Consider the following 18,318-nt stretch of genomic DNA (forward strand, 5'->3'; position numbering starts at 1 on the left):
TATAAATACATTTTCCTATTTTATATTATTTTGGACATACATATAACTTATTTGAGTTTTTGTCGTAATCGCTAAAAATTATCTTTGAATAGTTCGACACCAAACCAGTCAGCGTACTGATAGCAAACTTTTTAAACTGATGTTAAATTGATTGCATCTCTCACTAAGATGTATCCAGATCATATATCTTTTCCGACTATAAGATACAATGTAGGTGTAAATATAAGCACGTCGCGATTTAACTATTCGCGAAGGTCTTATAAGGATTAGTTTGAAACAATCCGATGACCCTTGAGGGATCGGATTTGCTGTTTGGTACTTACTGAGCAGAAAATTCGAAAGCGTCTGCTTATTGATGTTTGAAGCGAGCAATAACCAAGCATTATTATTCAAATTCAAATTATTCTGCCTATTGAGTTCTCCATCATCTACAGATCGTATCAGCAATCAAAGGGGACTGTCAGATCTTATACTTACCACTAAAAATACCCTTCCCGTTGTCGTTGTGGAGATGCAGAGGTATTCTCGGTCTCTAGTAGCAACAATCACTACATTCTCCCCTTATCCTAACTGACTGTAAGGACTTGTTCGGCACCGATCAAGTATTTGAGATCTGCTAAAATGTGCAAATTGTATCAGTTCCGATCAATCACGGAGTAGCAACCATTGGCGTGTAAAGTCAGTCTATACTGTGCTATGCTAAAAGTATGGCTTCAGGTTCTTGATGTGAAAAAAATCACCATGTTTATCTAAACTTGAACCGAAAACATGTTATAAACTATCATTAATTAAAACGTAGCCATTTTATGTAAGAAAACTTTTGAAATTTGTAATAATTTCAATAAAAACTTAGAAAAACGCTTTTATCCCTTTATCAACATCTTACACGTCGTTATTGATATGTTTACCTGGAAAACTAGAATGTATTGCAAGAAGATAAAGAATATTCAGCAATATATCATGGATGGTATCTAATTCTATATAAATATCCTCAATAGCTAAATTACCCAGTCAAAAAACTATAATTTCGTTATTTTTTTTTTTTTTTTGACCTTTTGGATACATGGACAATTTGATGAACTTTTACCTTTTCACTTGAATAGACATTATTGTGCTAATACCATAGACATAGTATAGTAAGTGCCTTAGAGACTGATAGATAACTTTTTGGATTGACGTTGCATGATCAAAGGTGTACAGATGGATGTACAAAACTTGACTGAGCGCACACTATGTTGACACCTTTGATCATGCAAAATCAATCCAAAAAGTTATCTTTCAGTCTCTAAAGCACTTCTAGTTGGGAAATATTATCATTTAAACATTATGCAAAACTTTATTCCAGCAGTAACCGACCCTTCACTGTTTACGCATACATAAATGCAGTACCCTCTTTGCTGTCTCGATAATAATGTTAACCATCATCATTAATTTATTAGAAACAGAAGCATGAAACGAGCTCACCATCCTTCCTCACCATCCATCCTTGACTGTTCAACAAGAAGCTGCCCAGGAAACCGCGAATATAAAACCAAACTTTCACTCCGTCAATGGTAAAAAAGAACCCGCTTGCTTGGAATTTACCAAACGCACTGCAGAAAAATCGCAAAGACGGAAAACACTTCCACCTGCGACGCAATTTAGTAGCAATTTAAAATAAAGTTGTCAAACCAAGATTTGCAGAGCTCTTAATTTCGATTCGATTTTAATTCCATTTCGTTTCGAATTCGATTCAGAGCAACCAGATCATAACTATAATTGGAGTTAGAGGTAAGTTAGAGTGTTGCAAATGAACGCTCAAGCATGATAAAAGTATTAGTATTACCCGAAACTACTCCTATCGGACGTATACTAATCAAAAAGGCTTTGGCCAGTTTCGATTAAACACTTCCAAGGATCTGGTTCGTGATTCGATCAAAGAACGTTTGGTGCCTAGTGATAAACGATTTCAAAACTCCACATCAACAGCTGCACATAAACCACCCTGCCTATCGGAGTCGGTAGGTTGCGTTGCACCATCGTGCATGCACAAAATTGACGTTGCACTTTGAAATCAACGCTAATTAGAATGACTTAATTAATCTTATGCTAACTTCGCTGGGATGGTGCAACCAAGTGTCAACCTTCGCGATGGTGCGTGCCACAAGAGCGCCCAAATTTTACTTTGGAGATTGGCGCCCTACCGTTTGTAATGCATTTTGTTGAGAACTGGCATGCCAAAATAGGGTCGATGTACCAATAGCCGCATAGCTAAGAACAAAAAATCATAGAAAATCAAAAAATAACGCTAGCGTCATTATTTTTACATCATCTGAAAGCTTTTTATCTTGGTTTTGTGGGAAAAATATGAAAACTACGAAAACTCAAATGTTTGTATTTATTATTGCGTGTGCCACTATAGGAATACATGTGCTTATAGTAGCACTATTTCTAATTCCTGTTCCTATAGTAGCACTAGCATCACACCGTTGGAAAAATACTTATCAAACTCGTATTTTTACAAAATTTTTATATTTTTCCTACACAGTGTGGATCAAAAGCTTTCGATTGATGTAAAAAAAGTTCTTATTTCATCAATTATTTTGTATAATAAAAAATAGTTTCTCTCAGTAGTGCTACTATAGGAACAATAGGTTAACTATAGGCGCAAGGGAGCTAAAATGTTCAGCAAAACTAATTATTTCGATCATTTTTTGAAAAAAATCAAGCTGTGTATAAATGGTACTTAGATTAATGGCTCCTGACCTTCATGTCAAAAAATATTTTGAAAAGATTTATAGCAAAACGGCCATAAAAAGCCACTAGTGCGACTATAGGGGACTGTCCACTAAGGGAACACTGACCCTAGTGGAGTTTCTCACCGCAGGCGCTATGGTAGTGAGAACATGACAAATCTGCTTCCGAGTGGGTAGTTTTTCTCATTCAGTTGGTTTACTTTTCGCGCTGTGGACTTCGTGGTAGTGCCTTAGTTCTCGGGCAAGGTTATGGTTAAGGTTTATTGCACATAGTGATAATGCTGCCGTATTGTCCTCCGCGCTTGTTCGACACGATGGCGATATGAATGGACATATGTCAAGAGAGATACATATGTATGTTCGGCGTTTGCGTCGTGAACGTTCGTTCACTCAGGTTCAGTGATTAAGGGCGACCGGAATGAAGCTGAAAGAATCTTAATTACACAGTCGTTAAAACATCATAACAGCGTCAGCAATTCTAAATGGTCTGGTTTAACCGGGCGGGACAAACAAATTCAACCTCTTTCCGGCCTACTGAACAAAAAATCTGCAAAAGTATAATATATCATTCGACCCTCTCTAGATATGTATATAATTTAAACTTTTTTTTAACTCGACTTCCTCTTTTTCTTCCTGTCTTCCACAGTAACCAAGCGATTGCCGACTATCTGGGAAGCAATGGATACACAGACGCTTTGGAGGCTTTCAGAAAAGAGGCAGATATGCCCAACGAAATCGAACGGAAGTACGGCGGACTGCTAGAGAAGAAATGGACCTCAGTGATACGGCTACAGAAGAAAGTGATGGAGCTGGAGGCAAAACTTTCGGAAGCCGAAAAAGAGGCCATCGAGGGTGCCCCGACAAAAGCCAAACGCACACCCACCGATTGGATACCGAGGCCCCCGGAGAAATTCGCATTGGCCGGACACCGAGCGACAGTCACTCGAGTAGTGTTCCATCCAGTGTTCAGTATGATGGCCTCGGCGTCCGAGGATGCCACGATCAAAATCTGGGACTTTGAAACGGGCGAGTATGAACGAACACTCAAAGGTCACACCGACTCCGTTCAGGATCTGGCATTTGACTCACATGGAAAACTGTTAGGTAAGTTGTCTTCTTTCATCCCCCAAATACAATCTTATTGATCTGCAATCTCTTCAACAGCCTCCTGCAGTTCGGACCTGTCGATAAAGCTGTGGGATTTCCAGCAGACGTTCGAGTGCGTCAAAACGATGCACGGCCACGATCACAACGTGTCGTCGGTGTCGTTCGTGCCAGCGGGTGATTACCTCCTGTCGGCATCGCGGGACAAAACCATCAAAATGTGGGAAGTAGCCACCGGGTACTGCGTCAAAACTTTCACCGGCCACCGGGAGTGGGTCCGGATGGTGCGGGTCAACGTGGACGGTTCGCTGATGGCGTCCTGCTCGAATGACCACTCGGTTCGCGTCTGGCAGACCAACTCTAAGGAATGCAAGGTAAGTTAGCTAGTTGCTTTTTGCGTGGAACCGTAATCCTTATTCGAAGCAAATAGTATAAAAGTGAGACAGAAAAACAAGTTTCGGGGCAAAAAAGGCTTAATTTATTATTTTATTCAAATAAATTTACAATAATAGTGCGCCAACAATGATCTTGACAGGCACGCTAGATATATTTAGCTAGAAATATTTTTAGATCCGGAGAAACCTGCCAAAGATCTTATAATAAATTAACAGATATAGTTATCAGGCATGATCTGATTATGTCTGTAATTTACATTAAATCATGCAACATTCTGCTATGATCCTCTGAAGAATTCCACTAATTCCACTCGTACTGTGTATAACAAGCGAGCTTATTTATGATGTGTGTACTCACAAGGGAAGATCAAGATGGTGTTACACGGGGTTTTCAACCGGACTATTTTTGTTAGATTTTACATATCGAAATATAAAAAACCCCAAAGCCTTTCGGGTGATGGACCAGTGGTGTAGCCAGAAGGGGCTCTGAAAGGGTAGATTTTGTAGGAATATAATATTATTGAGTCGAGTGAAAATTTTTCAAAAAGATTTTTCTCAGTTTTTAGTACGACACTATTGAACAGAACTGACATTAAGGTATGTTTATAATGTATTTTTATGCCATTGGCGTAACTAACATGGAAAAGGACACCAAAACAAATTTGGTTTTACAGTGATACCTCCATGAGTCGATGTTCCATGACTCGATATCGACTCATGGAACCATACTAAAAACAAAATTTCATAATTACTATGATGGTCCCTAGATACAGCTTTCCAAAGGATTGCTGTTCCATGACTCGATATTTCCATGAGTCGATGGTCCCTTCAATATCGACTCATGGAGGTTTCACTGTATTAGAATAGTATATCTGATTGGTATATCCATCCCTATTGCGCCTATGGCATGGAAAAAGGAATTTTAAATATACATTAATGTCAATTTTGTTCTCTACCATCACAATACATACTAAACAAATATTTTTGTCAAATTTCCAACTAGGTTAATAACATAATGTACGTACAAAATTGCCCCTTTCAGAGCCCCTTTTGACTACACCACTGGTTCATCACCCGAAAGGCTTTGGGGTTTTTCATATTTCGACATGTAGAATCTAACAAAAATAGTCCGGTTGAAAACCCCCGTGTAACACCATCGTGACCTTCCCTTGCCAGTACATGAAGCGGATGATCTTGGATTTGATATTAGCCCGAATTGTACTAAGTACCGAAAAACTAAACATTACATATATTTCGCAATTGGAATAAATGGACAAATTGATGTGAAATATGCGGTGAAGTTTTACGTCTTCTCGATGAGAATCGAACTCACGACTCCCTGTTCACTAAATTGGCGCGCCACGTAGGGGTACGCCACGAGAGGACTCATGGACGCAGAAGTTAACCTGAATTCAATTTCAGCTCAATAATCACGTGGTCATCCACCCCCACCCACGTTTTTTTATATGATATCTCCAAAAATGTTGTGAGAGGCTTGTCACGCTATGCTTCTGGAGCGTGACATAATTCGTGCATGACCCCTTTGCTCTGGGAATTCGCATAAATTTTCAATCCGTAAACTGCCTTGAATCGTAAGTCAGTCCTATCTGTAAAAAGTAGGCATTGAGAAAACGGGTTGTGAAGTTTCAAAACTCGTTTTATGTACAAATATTTAAAAACTCCAGTTAAATAGAACATGTTCAAATCTTAATGAAACTTCCACAATTTGCTTTTCACTTTGATATTTTTCTGAGAAAAATATAAAGATGATCAAAACACGGTTCATTTACACGGTGCGGATATCTGTAGTGGGACTGACATGCGGTTACTTAGCTTAGCTTAGCTTAGACTGACTACACATATCAATGGTTGCTATTCCGTGATTGACCGAAGTCAGTGAAAATGCACAAAGAATCAACTAGAAGTTCGGCTGGGATTGGCCATATTCTTCTTCAATGTGCATAATTCAGTGCCTCTATTTATACATGGTCAATAACGGCGCCGGCCACGTCCTTGCAGTCAGGTGGGATTGGGGAAGGAATGTTAGTGTGTAACCTTTGCTATTTGGAGACCGTGTTTGCCTCTGCATCTCCACAAAGATTACTGGGAGGGATGTTTGTTAATGGGAAGGATCGTTGGGTCACATGATTCACTTTAATAAGCGAATAGACCATGATAAACAATAATTTGTGAGATATATACATGCTTATGTGTAAATATATTATTTTCATTGATATGAACAATTTCTATGTAGAGTAAAATTATGCCGACACTTGAGGTGACGAACCATTCAAAGTTTGTTGAACAAATACCTAAATGTAACATTCCTACAGCTGTCAGGACAAAAGCATGTGTTATTATATTATTAATCATTTGAAAAGAAAAAAAAAACTCGATTGGTTGGGACATCATAGAACACTCTTATTCTTATGCCGACACTTACAGTGGCGAACCATCCAAAGTTTGTTGAATAAAATGAACCTTTCGCAAGTCTACACTTGTAGTGTCGAACCATTCAAAGTTTTTTTTTATTACAAAAATAAAGGTAAATAAGAGGTGTTCTGAAAATAAATGTTAAACATAAATAAATCATGAATAAGAGTTTGTGTCGACACTCACAGTGACGAACTATCCATAGTTTGTTGAAAAATCATATTTACGTCCCACCATTGTAACGATTGAATGTGCAGTCATACATATTTTATAGATTAGAAATAGTAGCATGAAACGAACTCACCAATTGATCCGTTATCCTTGACTGAGCAGCCACAATCCACTTTCAGCTTCACTCGTTTGCTCGGCAATATAAAAGCACTCAGAAAAATAATAGGCGCGCGACCCGAAAAGGAAAAAAAAAAAAAACTGACGACTGCTCGGGCTTTCTTGACGCACTGCCCAGGAGCAAGCGTCAAGGTCGAAGGATCTAACAGAACTCTCTGTAGTGGGACTGACATGCGGTTACTTTGCATTAAGAGACAATTTGACTTGCTGTTTTTTTTTTCCTAATTTTCCCGAACGAATCAGTCTCTGCGACTACTCGTTTCGCCCAATTTGTGGTTGAAGACCTCGCCGGGGCTTTAGATAGCTTTCTGTGCGACGACGCATACTCCCCTGGGGCTTGCCTCGCGTCAGATCCCTGTTGAACTTCTACTGGACGCTTATGTGCATTTAGTTGTTCTACGATAACTCATTATCCGCTGCTGCCGTTCGAGCTCTCCTGGTTGACAAGTTGGATGCCGTGGTCGGTCCAGCGATGGAGGATGACTTCCGGTTCACTGGTGCTTCGACGACTCAAGCCGGTGATACACTACGTACTAATCAGAGTAGTCCCCTGCGGTGGATCGATCCTACTCCGACGAAGATTTTCCCGGCGGTAGAAGATCTTTCGAAAAGATACTATACGTGTAGATGGCGAGGTCGGTCCTGTGATTCCGGTGGTGGGAAGCTTCCGGTTCACAGGCACCCACGATCATTTGCCGGTGTAACAAAGCGATCTACTCAACCAGCCTCCGACGGTAGATTGGCCTACTTCGAAGCTGGCCGGGCAGATGCCGAGGTCGGTCATGCGATTCCGGTGGAAGGAAACTTCCGGTTCACAGGCGCCCGACGACCTTTTGCCGGTGCTACTACGCGATCTACTCAACTAGTCCCCGACGGTGGACTTAGCCTACTCCGACTCGACGTCGCACTATGGGCGATTCTGATAGGTTTTTCTTGTACATCATTCCATAGTAAACACTTGTATTAAGATATTCCTGGAATACCAGGGCAAGATCTTCCATAGTTTATAGTTTTATTGATACAGTATGTCAAAGTTAGAGTTTTTAAGAAAAATGAAGAATTCAGTGCAAACACAAGGTACACATTGAATACAATATACTGCACAATCGTAATATTTTATACAGATCTTTATATTGCTCGAAAGTTTATTAAAAAGCTATCTTAGAAAATGAAATGAAATAAAAATTCGTACTTTAGGTCGGAAAAATGCGGGGAGTGCACTGAAACAAATATATTTGATTTGGTATCGAAAATTTAGACATCCCATACTCTTTTGTCCCAAGTTGCCCCAGACTAAAATTTATTTCCAAGGGTACTATGAGATGTAAACTAAAGGATCGTGAAGAATTTAGCTGCACAAATTTGCACTTTCTAATTTAGGGCTTTTTGAATTTTTACAATATGTTCAACCATTTTCTATTGAAAACAGCTAAAAAATAATTCAAACAATAACTGAATATCGCTAAATCATGTATATAATCATTTCTATGTAAGTTCTAACATTTATAATGGTTTGCCCAACGTTAATCGCATAAATGGCTTATATGCATCATTAGTAACAAAACTTATTATTTCGCTATAGGTCATATACAAAAGTTAGTCTCGAAAACTTGTTTTTGAAAATAAAACATCAAGTTTGTATCACAAAACTCATAAATACGACATGAGATGGAAAAAATATTTTTGACGGCCAGTCTGTATGGAAACCGCCCATAGGACGACTTCCGGTTTGCATGCGCCCGACGACTTATTACCAATAGTACGCTACGCCCGCTCTACTCGGTCTAGTCCCCGACGGAGGATCTAGGCTACTCCGATCGCGATCCGGAGTTCTCTGGTTCTTCACGTTATCACCTTTGCAGAAACGACATAATCTGCGTTATCCCCCTGTTCACCGAATCCCAAGTGCATTCGTGCTGGCACATGTTCTGCGCGATGTTGTCCGAATTTAGGACGCTTGAGGTTTCTGACATACCGCTTCGTATATCCCTGAATCGAGGGCAGTCGAATATAACATGTTCAAGTGTACTTACTTATTTGGCTTTACATCAATTATCTTGATAAAGCCTCGCCAATAATATTTTGCCAATTCACTCGGTTCATGGCCGCTTCTTTCCATCCTCGACTGTGACCCACGCTCTCCAGGTCCGGGTGCACCTGGTCAAAAAACCTAGCTCGTTGCGTCCCACGCCTTCTTGTTCCGACCGGATTCGCTTGCTTGAATGTATCCGTGGCGTTCCAATTAGATTCTACCATGGACATTTCCCAATTTTTCAGTTTCATCCTGAGAGTGCACTCAGGAACACCACAGAACGGTTCAGGGCCGACAAAGCTCGAAGCTGCACCCTGTCTTGCTAGATTGTCGGTGATTTCATTCCCCTCAATTCCACAATGGCCGGGCACCCAGTACAATGTAACTTCGTTCCTACTGGCCAATTGCTTCAGAGAAAGAATGCATTCCCACACTAACTTTGATCTACATGTGAATGCCTTAAGAGCATTCAAAGCTGCTTGACTGTCCGAGAAAATACAGATCTTTGCAAACCTATAGTTTCTTTTGAGACAAACATTTGTACAGTCAATGATGGCTTGTATTTCAGCTTGGAATACAGTGGGACTGCGCCCCATAGCGATTACCTTGCTGATACCAGGGCCGAAAACTCCAGCTCCAGTATTATCGCCCATCTTTGACCCGTCGGTATAAAATACAATAGAACCTGGACGTAAACTTGGCCCACCAGAATCCCAAGTATAGCGGCTTGGTTTAACCACTTTAAAGGGAACATCATAGTTGATCTTCGTTGTCATCCAATCTTCTATTGTTTTCATATCTGAATTCAAATTGAATTCCTTGATGATCTTCATGTGACCAATCAAATCACCATCTAGTATTTTATCATAACGAATAAACTGCAAGGCATTTTTTGCAGCTTGCAGTTTAATGAATTGATGCAAAGGCAGTATATTAAGGAGGGCATTCAAGGCAACCGATGGTGTACTTTTCATTGCCCCTGTCATTGATATACAAGCAAGTCTTTGCAACTTAGCCAGCTTCTTCTAAGCGGTTACCTCATTTGTTCTGGGCCACCATACCAGTGAAGCATAACTAATTTTTGGTCTGACTATTGCTGAATAAATCCAGTTTACCATATTAGGTCGCAGTCCCCAAGTTTTTCCTAGGGCTTTATTGCAGGCCCATAGGGCATTAGTACCCTTACTTATGACCTTGCTCAGATGAGAGTTCCAGTTCAATTTCTTATCCAAAGTAACCCCAAGGTGTTTAACTTCTTCCGAAAATTGAATTTGAACTCCATTCAAAGAAGGCTCTATAAGCTTTACCTTTTTCCTTCTGGTAAAAGGCACGATAATAGTTTTTGAAGGGTTTACGTTTAACTCCTCTTTCCTACGCCATTTGAGTGTAATGTTCAACGCAGTTTGCAACCGATCGGAAATCGTGTTATCAAACTTTCCACGAACAAAGATGGCCACATCATCGGCATATCCAGTAGCCTGGGACACGGTGTTACGTGTTAATTAATTTAATTAATTAAATGTTATGGGACCTAAATGCAATCCAAAAAGTGGACTGGAGCGAAATCTAAATTTTGTCCCACACTAATATCCAGTTACCTTAAAACCTTAATCTATTAAATTTCTAAGGAGTTCGTCTATTACAAGAGACTACAGTAAGGGCGATAACACTTCTCCTTAAGGACAACCCTTCGTAGATCTTATAGACATTTGCGCACCTCCTAGATCAGCAGAAATTGTGCGATCCTTGAGCATAGTCATAACCCATTCGATAACACTTTTATCCAAGCCCCTTGCTTCCATGGCTGAACTCATAGAGCTATAGGATGCATTATCGAATGCTCCTTCAATATCGAGAAAAGCAACCACGGCTATTTCTTTGGCTTCAAGAGATTTCTCGATTTTATTTACCAGCGACTGCAGCGCCGTAATGGTAGATTTACCTGATTGATACGCAAATTGGTATTTACAAAGAGGCATTTCTATGAAACTTGTTGACTTGATGAAGTCATCAATTATTTTTTCCATTGTCTTTAAAAGAACAGAGGAAAGGCTTATAGGTCTAAAGGCTTTGGGAGTTGTTTTATCCTTTCTTCCAGCTTTTAGAATGAAAACAACTCGAACCTTTTGCCACGCTTTTGGAATATATGAAAGCGCAACACTTGCTTTGAATATTTCGGTTAAGAGCGGACAAAGCGTCTCTTTTCCTTGTTGCAGTAAGCCTGGGAAAATATCATCTTTCCCGGCAGATTTGAAAGGCTGAAAAGAACTCAATGCCCATTCGACCCTCGAAGGCGTGAAGATTTCACAAGCTTTCTGATAGGCATTTATCGACCATACATGTCTTGCCTCATCTGAGATGATAATTTTCACACTCCAGTTTGTCGCCCTTTTTGTAGATAGGGTATATAACGCCTTGCTTCCACTCCTCCGGTAGCTGTTTCGTTTCCCAGATTCTGACTATCAGCCGATGCAGGCAAGCGGCCAACCTGACCGGGCCCATCTTGATGAGTTCGGCTCCGATACCATCCTTGCCAGCGGCCTTGTTGTTCTTGAGCTGTTGAATGGCATCCTTAACTTCCCACATCGTGGGAGCTTCCACTGTCCACTGTGCTGACGTAACCATCGCCTTCGCTGTCCTGATCTTCTGTGTCTGTGTTCTCTGTGCCATTCAGGTGTTCATCGTAGTGCTGCTTTCACCTTTCGATCACCTCTCGTCCATCCGTCAAGATGCTCCCATCCTTATCCCGGCACATTTCAGCTCGCGGCACGAAGCCTTTGCGGGATGTGTTGAGCTTCTGATAGAACTTCCGCGTTTATTGAGAACGGTACAGCAACTCCATCTCTTAGCATTTCACCTCTTCCAGGCGGCGCTTTTTGTCCCGGAATAGGCGGGTTTGCTATTTCCGCTTCAGTCTGTATCGATCCACGATTTGTCGCGTACCATGCTGCAGCATTGCAGCCCGCGCTGCATTCTTCTTCTCTAAAACCTTTTGGCACTCTTCGTCGAACCAATCGTTTCTTGAGCTCCGTTCCACATATCCGACAATGCTTTCGGCAGTGTCGTTAATGGCTGCTTTGACTATCCTCCAGCAGTCCTCAAGAGGGGCCCTATCCAGCTAGCCCTCATCCGGCAACGCTGTCTCAAGATGCTGCGCGTACGCATTGGCGACATCCGGTTGTTTCAGTCGCGCTAGATTGTACCGAGGTGGGCTTCGGTACCGTACATCGTTGATGACGGATAGTTTTAGGCGCAGTTTCATCATCACCAGGTAGTGGTCGGAGTCAATGTTAGCGTCACGATAGGTTCTGACGTCGGTTATGTCGGAGAAGTGCCGTCCATCGATCAAGACGTGGTCGATTTGCGATTCTGTCTGCTGAGGTGATCTCCAGGTATACCGATACGGGAGGCTGTGCTGGAAATAGGAGCTACGAATGGCCATATTCTTGGAGGCGGCAAAATCTATCAGTCGTATGCCGTTCTTGTTCATCAGCCGGTAGGCGCTGAACTTTCCAATCGTCGGTCTGAACTCCTCCTCCCGGCCAACCTGAGCGTTCAAATCTCCTATGATGATCTTGACGTCGTGGCTTGGGCAGAGGTCGTACTCGCGTTTGAGCTACGCGTAAAATGCGTCCTTGTCATCATCAGCACTCACTATGCACGTTTATGATGCTGAAGTTGAAGAACCGGCCTTTGAGCCTCAACTTGCACATTCTTTCGTTGATCGAGCACCACCCAATCACGCGCCTTCGCATATCACCTAACACTATGAAAGCTGTTCCCAGGTCACGTGTGTTGCCGCAGCTCTGGTAGATGGTATGATTACCTCTAAACGTTCGCACCATTGCTCCTGTCCAGCACACCTCCTGCAGCGCTACGATACCGAAACCGCGAGTCTTCAGTATATCGGAGAGTATGTGAGCACTTTCAATAAAGTTGAGAGATTTGCAGTTCCACGTACCGAGTTTCCAATCGTTAGTCCATTTTCGTCGCTGTGGCCTTGCCGATTGTTCCGGTCCGTATTATCTCGTAGACGTTCCTGTGCAGATGTGTTTTTACGGTTGGCTTGCAGGGCCTGACACCAACCCCCTAGATTTCCGGAGGACCATTCCCCCTAAATGCATTTCATTAGCAGAAGATTTGGAAATTTTCACACTACCGGCCAAAATGTTAAGCACCAAGTGAAATCGCTCAAAATAATAGTAGTTTTAATAAATTAAATATCTGCTGTATTTTGAGTTTTTGATTTTTTCTTTATTCATCGTTTCAATCATTTCCACCCAAGCTAAAAATGTATAACAAGCCGATTTTTTACAAAATTGTTGCTGAACAAAAATTTACAAAAGAAAAACTACTATTATTTTGAGCGATTTTACCTGGTGCTTAACTTTTTAGCCGGTAGTGTGAACATTTTCAAATCTTGTGATAATAAAATTGAGTATATTTGTAGTTCAATGTCAAAATTTCATGTAGATTGCTCATATGGAAACAAAGTTACAGCATACCAAAGTTGAGAGTTTTGTATGAAAATCGGCTTTCACTATTATTATTCTGAACACAATTGTACTTCTCGCAAACTTTCATGTTTATGTTCGCCGTCAGTGAAGGACTGCTAAACGTGATGGACGCCCTTTCATATCTCCTGAGTCTTACAACGCCACCTTCTTTGCACAATCGATCATTCAACATCGCTATCCTCAGTCCAGGTATTTATTATAAATGATTCTCGGACTTCGTCTGATCAACTTATCGTTTAACTGATCCACAATCTTGTTGATCTTATCTAATACCTATTCTCTAAGGTAAAATCGGGTGCCTATTACGCCTCGTATGTTAACTGTTCTCACTACTCATAAAATCGAATTTGAAACGTCTTAGTATCTTCACAGACTTGGCTAAGAACATCATCACGCTAGCAAATACTATTTTGATTATCATTAGTCTATTCTATTCTGTCATTAATTTTAGGCCGAACTGCGAGAACATGAAAACACAGTCGAGTGTATTGCCTGGGCGCCGGAATCGGCTGCGGCCGCAATCAACGAGGCTGCCGGAGCCGATAATAAGAAGGGAGCTCACCAGGGACCGTTCCTCGCTTCTGGATCTAGAGATAAGACCATTAGGGTAAGTTGGCGTTCCAATTTATTAGAATCTTTGATTTCTTCTTTTGTAATAAGATCTTCATCATGTCCTCATAGGTTTGGGATGTCAACTCCGGGCTGTGCCTGTTCACACTCGTCGGTCATGACAACTGGGTACGAGGCATCGTGTTCCATCCCGGTGGTAAGTACATGCTTTCCGCCAGTGATGACAAAACGTTGCGCATCTGGGACCTTCGCAACAAGCGCTGTATGAAGACTCTATATGCTCACTCACACTTCTGTACATCGCTTGGTAAGTTTCTAGTGGGAGAGTTTTGTTTCGGAGATTTTTGAAGTTGAACTTTTGAATTCTTGTAGATATGCATAAGTCACATCCGTACGTCATATCGGGCAGCGTGGATACGACAGTCAAGGTTTGGGAATGTCGCTAAGCACGGACCGCGTGCGTATTCGTAGGAAGTTTTCTTCTTTTGTACTCGATAGTGATGAAATGAAACAACACACTCACACAAACACATGCATACATACACCAACTAATAGAAGCAGCGTGAAAGGAGCAGTGGAGCGGACGCAGCTGAGCAGCCAACCATGTAAGAAGAGGTAATTCTATTTGATAAGCAACATACTATTTCAGTAACAACAACCACGTGCAAGGCAAATTATACATTCATATTCTACATAACCTTCAACAAACACATAAATAACAAAATATTACAAACAAGCAAAATATTACACTTGCAGTAATACCACAGCAAGCTACACCAACTAAAAGAAAAGTAAAATAATTGAAAATAAAACCCGTTTCTTTCAAATCCGCTCCAATTTTCAAACGGAAGTAACTCTTATTCAAAACTACAAACATATTACAACAGCTGAAAACGTTTCTGAAGCCGTCAACTTAAACATGGGACACGAGCAAATTACTCCGAACACTTAGCCGGACACAAGCAGAAGAAAAAAGCTATAACATATTATCATATTATATTCTTATAATTACACTATTCTTAGAAAGTAGACATCATATTTGAAAACTTGAAAAATGGAATGTAGCATTCGCGTGATGAAGGGAATTTGTTCGGGGACAGGGCACGACTAGCAGAGACACATACAACATATACAGACATGCGAAACGATGAAGGATGGTGTGACTAGGACGAGACCGATAATCAAGACGCAGAACCTCAAGGAGAACGATTTACAAATGGTCCAACGAATGTTTGTTGGTTATTTCTCTCTCTTAATCGTGTCAAGTTGATTCGAAGCATATGTGTCGCCCAACCGTTTCTCACTCAGCAAATGCGCCAGGTTAAAAGGTATGTTGAAGAGTGTCCTGTTCTTGTTGAAATTGCTATTTGGTGTGACGAAAATTTCCCAGAAGGCGTTACTTGTTGATATATTTTTGTATGGACTCATTGATACTAATTCTTTAATATTGAATTCTTGTGATAATCCGCTATTCCCAATGATTGATTTGGAGAGATCTGAACCAGTTGGCATAAAGCCATTTGACACCGCGGACATTTGACATTACGGTCATTTAGCTCAATGGTAAGCATTACATGTTTCTGAAGCTTAAAGATTATATTTAAGATGAAATTTGAAAATTGATTTTCTACATTTTGAAGTATCTTTGAGGAATACCGCATTAACCTCGTTTTTATTTGGTCCAAAGCAAAAATTCTATTAAATAATCATTCAAAATACTTTCTGGTTTGATTTTGTACTGCTAGGTTATAGTGCAAGTTTTCTGTAGATTATCCTAATTCAGCATAAATCAGCAGGAATATAATGTTGTACAATTTCCTAAGAAATCTAGTACCAAGTTCGGCTTAGCCTTTTCAAGATTGTGTTCTGGATATTGCAGGAGGTAATCATGGAATCTACCACATTGTGCTGCTCAGTTCTGATTTCACTGATCCCTGCTGCTGCCATAATTAAGCCCGAATCAGCATGGTTTGACCTGTGTTCATTTCTTGTAAATATTAATATACTTACATAATTACTTTTAAAGTTAAACAGTAGTAGCTCTATAAAGAGATGGGTTCTTAAGTTTCACATTAATCGCAAGCACCCTAATAAATTTGTTAGAACAGTTTCTATTTTACATGAACGATCGCACTGTTTTGCCACTTTCTAGTGATATTATAGAACAAGATTAACAAAACCGCTAGCCCATAGATTCGTGAAAGAGAGAGTTTGAGCGTTGAGTGTGACTTTAATGCGTGACGAATTGAGAAGAGAAACAAACACACGTGAGAGAAAATAATCTTCAAATATATTCAACCCATTTTGTAAAAAGTACATCCATCATACTAAATTTCAAACTAACTGACTCACATACACACACATCGGGGAATACGAGTTAATTGAGAATTGAGCGTTTAGAAGCGATGGTTATTAAATTATTAATTACAATTAAAGTTAGACTTACATAAAGTGAAAAGAAAAATATTAGAACTACATAGATATAGCTAACCGAAAAAAGAGCAAAATTGAAAACCAGAATATCTGAATTCTTATGTGAAACATGTTTTAATTGGAGAAAAAGAAAATGAAATAACTTATATCGATAATGTTGCTTCAAATCTGATGAGTTGATTCTCTATTCTATACATTTAAGCCTGCTAGAAAATAAAACAACACTGCAACGTTGAACCAACTCTACCGCACTGGTTTGAGGAAGGCCAATTCCATGCTGGATAGTTTTTAGAGCCGGAAAAGCGATATGTATTTTCTAATAATGTTCCCAGTAGCAGAGAAACCTTGCTTATATCGACACACTGTCCTATTTTAGATAAACCCTAGCTAAAGTGCCGCCCGCAATGATGGAATCATAGCTTTTATTATTTCGATACCAGTTCCAGCCCTTTGTTCCACTCTGTGGAACATCAGAAGGAACCTTGGTTCGCTTTGAAGAAAAAGTTCTGATAATGTAGTAATGCGCTAATTATTTTGAATCTTTTTATGTTAATTTTCTATTTTTGAAAGTGGGAAGATCTACGTGTGGTAGTTGCCAAGAAATGTGCAATTCAAGTAATTTTATATATGATATTACATTACTGGTAAACTGTTCATAACCATCGTTAACTAAATTGATGTAACGGAAGAATTTTTAAAATTAACGCAAAATTTTTCAAAACATTCCTATTAAATTGACAATTACGTTTCTTCCAATGCTCGTCCTTGATTAACAACGCCTCATCGACAAAAGCGATTTGATTTTATTTATAGCGTTCCAGCAAATAAAATTTACAATCGTTACTAGTCGAATTTTTCGTTTTTCAAATGAGGCAATCCCAAACTCCTTAGAACTTGAATTGGAACTTCCGGCTTGGCAACTTCCGCCTAGGTGACTTCCACTATCATTATATGAGATTCAGTCAAACTTACCGCCTATAGAGCTTCGAAAATCTACGACCAGAAGAAACAACAGAAAATGATGTGGAACGAATTTTTTAGCCGAATACAGCAAACGAGCGTAAAAGTGTAGTTCTTTTGAAGAGAGTGCAAATACTTTTAGGGTTAGTTTTTTTTAGCGATTGATGATTTGCAAGACGAAAAACGATTAAACGATTGAGAGAAAGAGCAACAACACGATTGGTCAACTCATGGAAGAATAATAAAATCAACTAAAACTAAGCTTTTCGATGCGATACATCCAAACATGATAAAATAACACGAAAAAGGAATGATTGCTAAATTATGAGGAAAAATCGAATAAATTCAATTTTAGTAATCAAAAACCAAACATTACTTACAGAATAACAACAACAAACATCAAACACAAACATCAGTTAAAAACAACTAAACAACAAATACAAATGCAACATCGCTAAATTTGAAAAAAAAAACGATTGCAAGATTACAACAGCAAATCTGATTCTATGATGTGACAACAGCATACTTTTCTTTGTAAATACTATTGAAAATGAAATATATTCAAAACAGTATCTGTGGTTGTGAAGATGTGTGATGCCGAAAATTGTCCTTATGAAGATTAGATAGTTGAATGTGTGGGCTTCGTGGCCGTGTGGTTAGTTTCGTCAGGCATTCAGTCGCATTGTGTCAAGGCGTGTGGGTTCGATTCCCGCTTGAGTCCGGTCAACTTTTCGTTGTTATGGCTACCTACCTCAAGCGGTACTCATTATGAGAAATGTTTTCCGACTGTG

The 18,318-nt window shown here is 39.9% G+C and overlaps 1 protein-coding gene across 3 annotated transcripts in view; it reads left to right on the forward strand.

Annotated features, from left to right (window-relative positions):
• Positions 1–18,099, forward strand: part of LOC5566612 (lissencephaly-1 homolog) — a 242,344-nt gene extending 224,245 nt beyond the window's left edge. For 2 of the 3 annotated variants that reach the window (XM_021854179.1, XM_021854180.1), the window contains exons 3-7: positions 3,382–3,839; positions 3,900–4,213; positions 14,016–14,171; positions 14,246–14,441; positions 14,507–18,099. In XM_021854179.1, the coding sequence (XP_021709871.1) occupies positions 3,382–3,839; positions 3,900–4,213; positions 14,016–14,171; positions 14,246–14,441; positions 14,507–14,580 (1,198 nt within the window). In that variant the 3' untranslated portion in view covers positions 14,581–18,099. The remainder of the gene's footprint in view (positions 1–3,381; positions 3,840–3,899; positions 4,214–14,015; positions 14,172–14,245; positions 14,442–14,506) is intronic. The other variant, XR_002502518.1, reaches the window with a different exon arrangement.
• Positions 18,100–18,318: the final 219 nt, after the last annotated feature.

This window comes from Aedes aegypti, chromosome 3 (genome assembly GCF_002204515.2).
Source record: "Aedes aegypti strain LVP_AGWG chromosome 3, AaegL5.0 Primary Assembly, whole genome shotgun sequence".
NCBI classification, from domain to species: domain Eukaryota; kingdom Metazoa; phylum Arthropoda; class Insecta; order Diptera; family Culicidae; genus Aedes; species Aedes aegypti.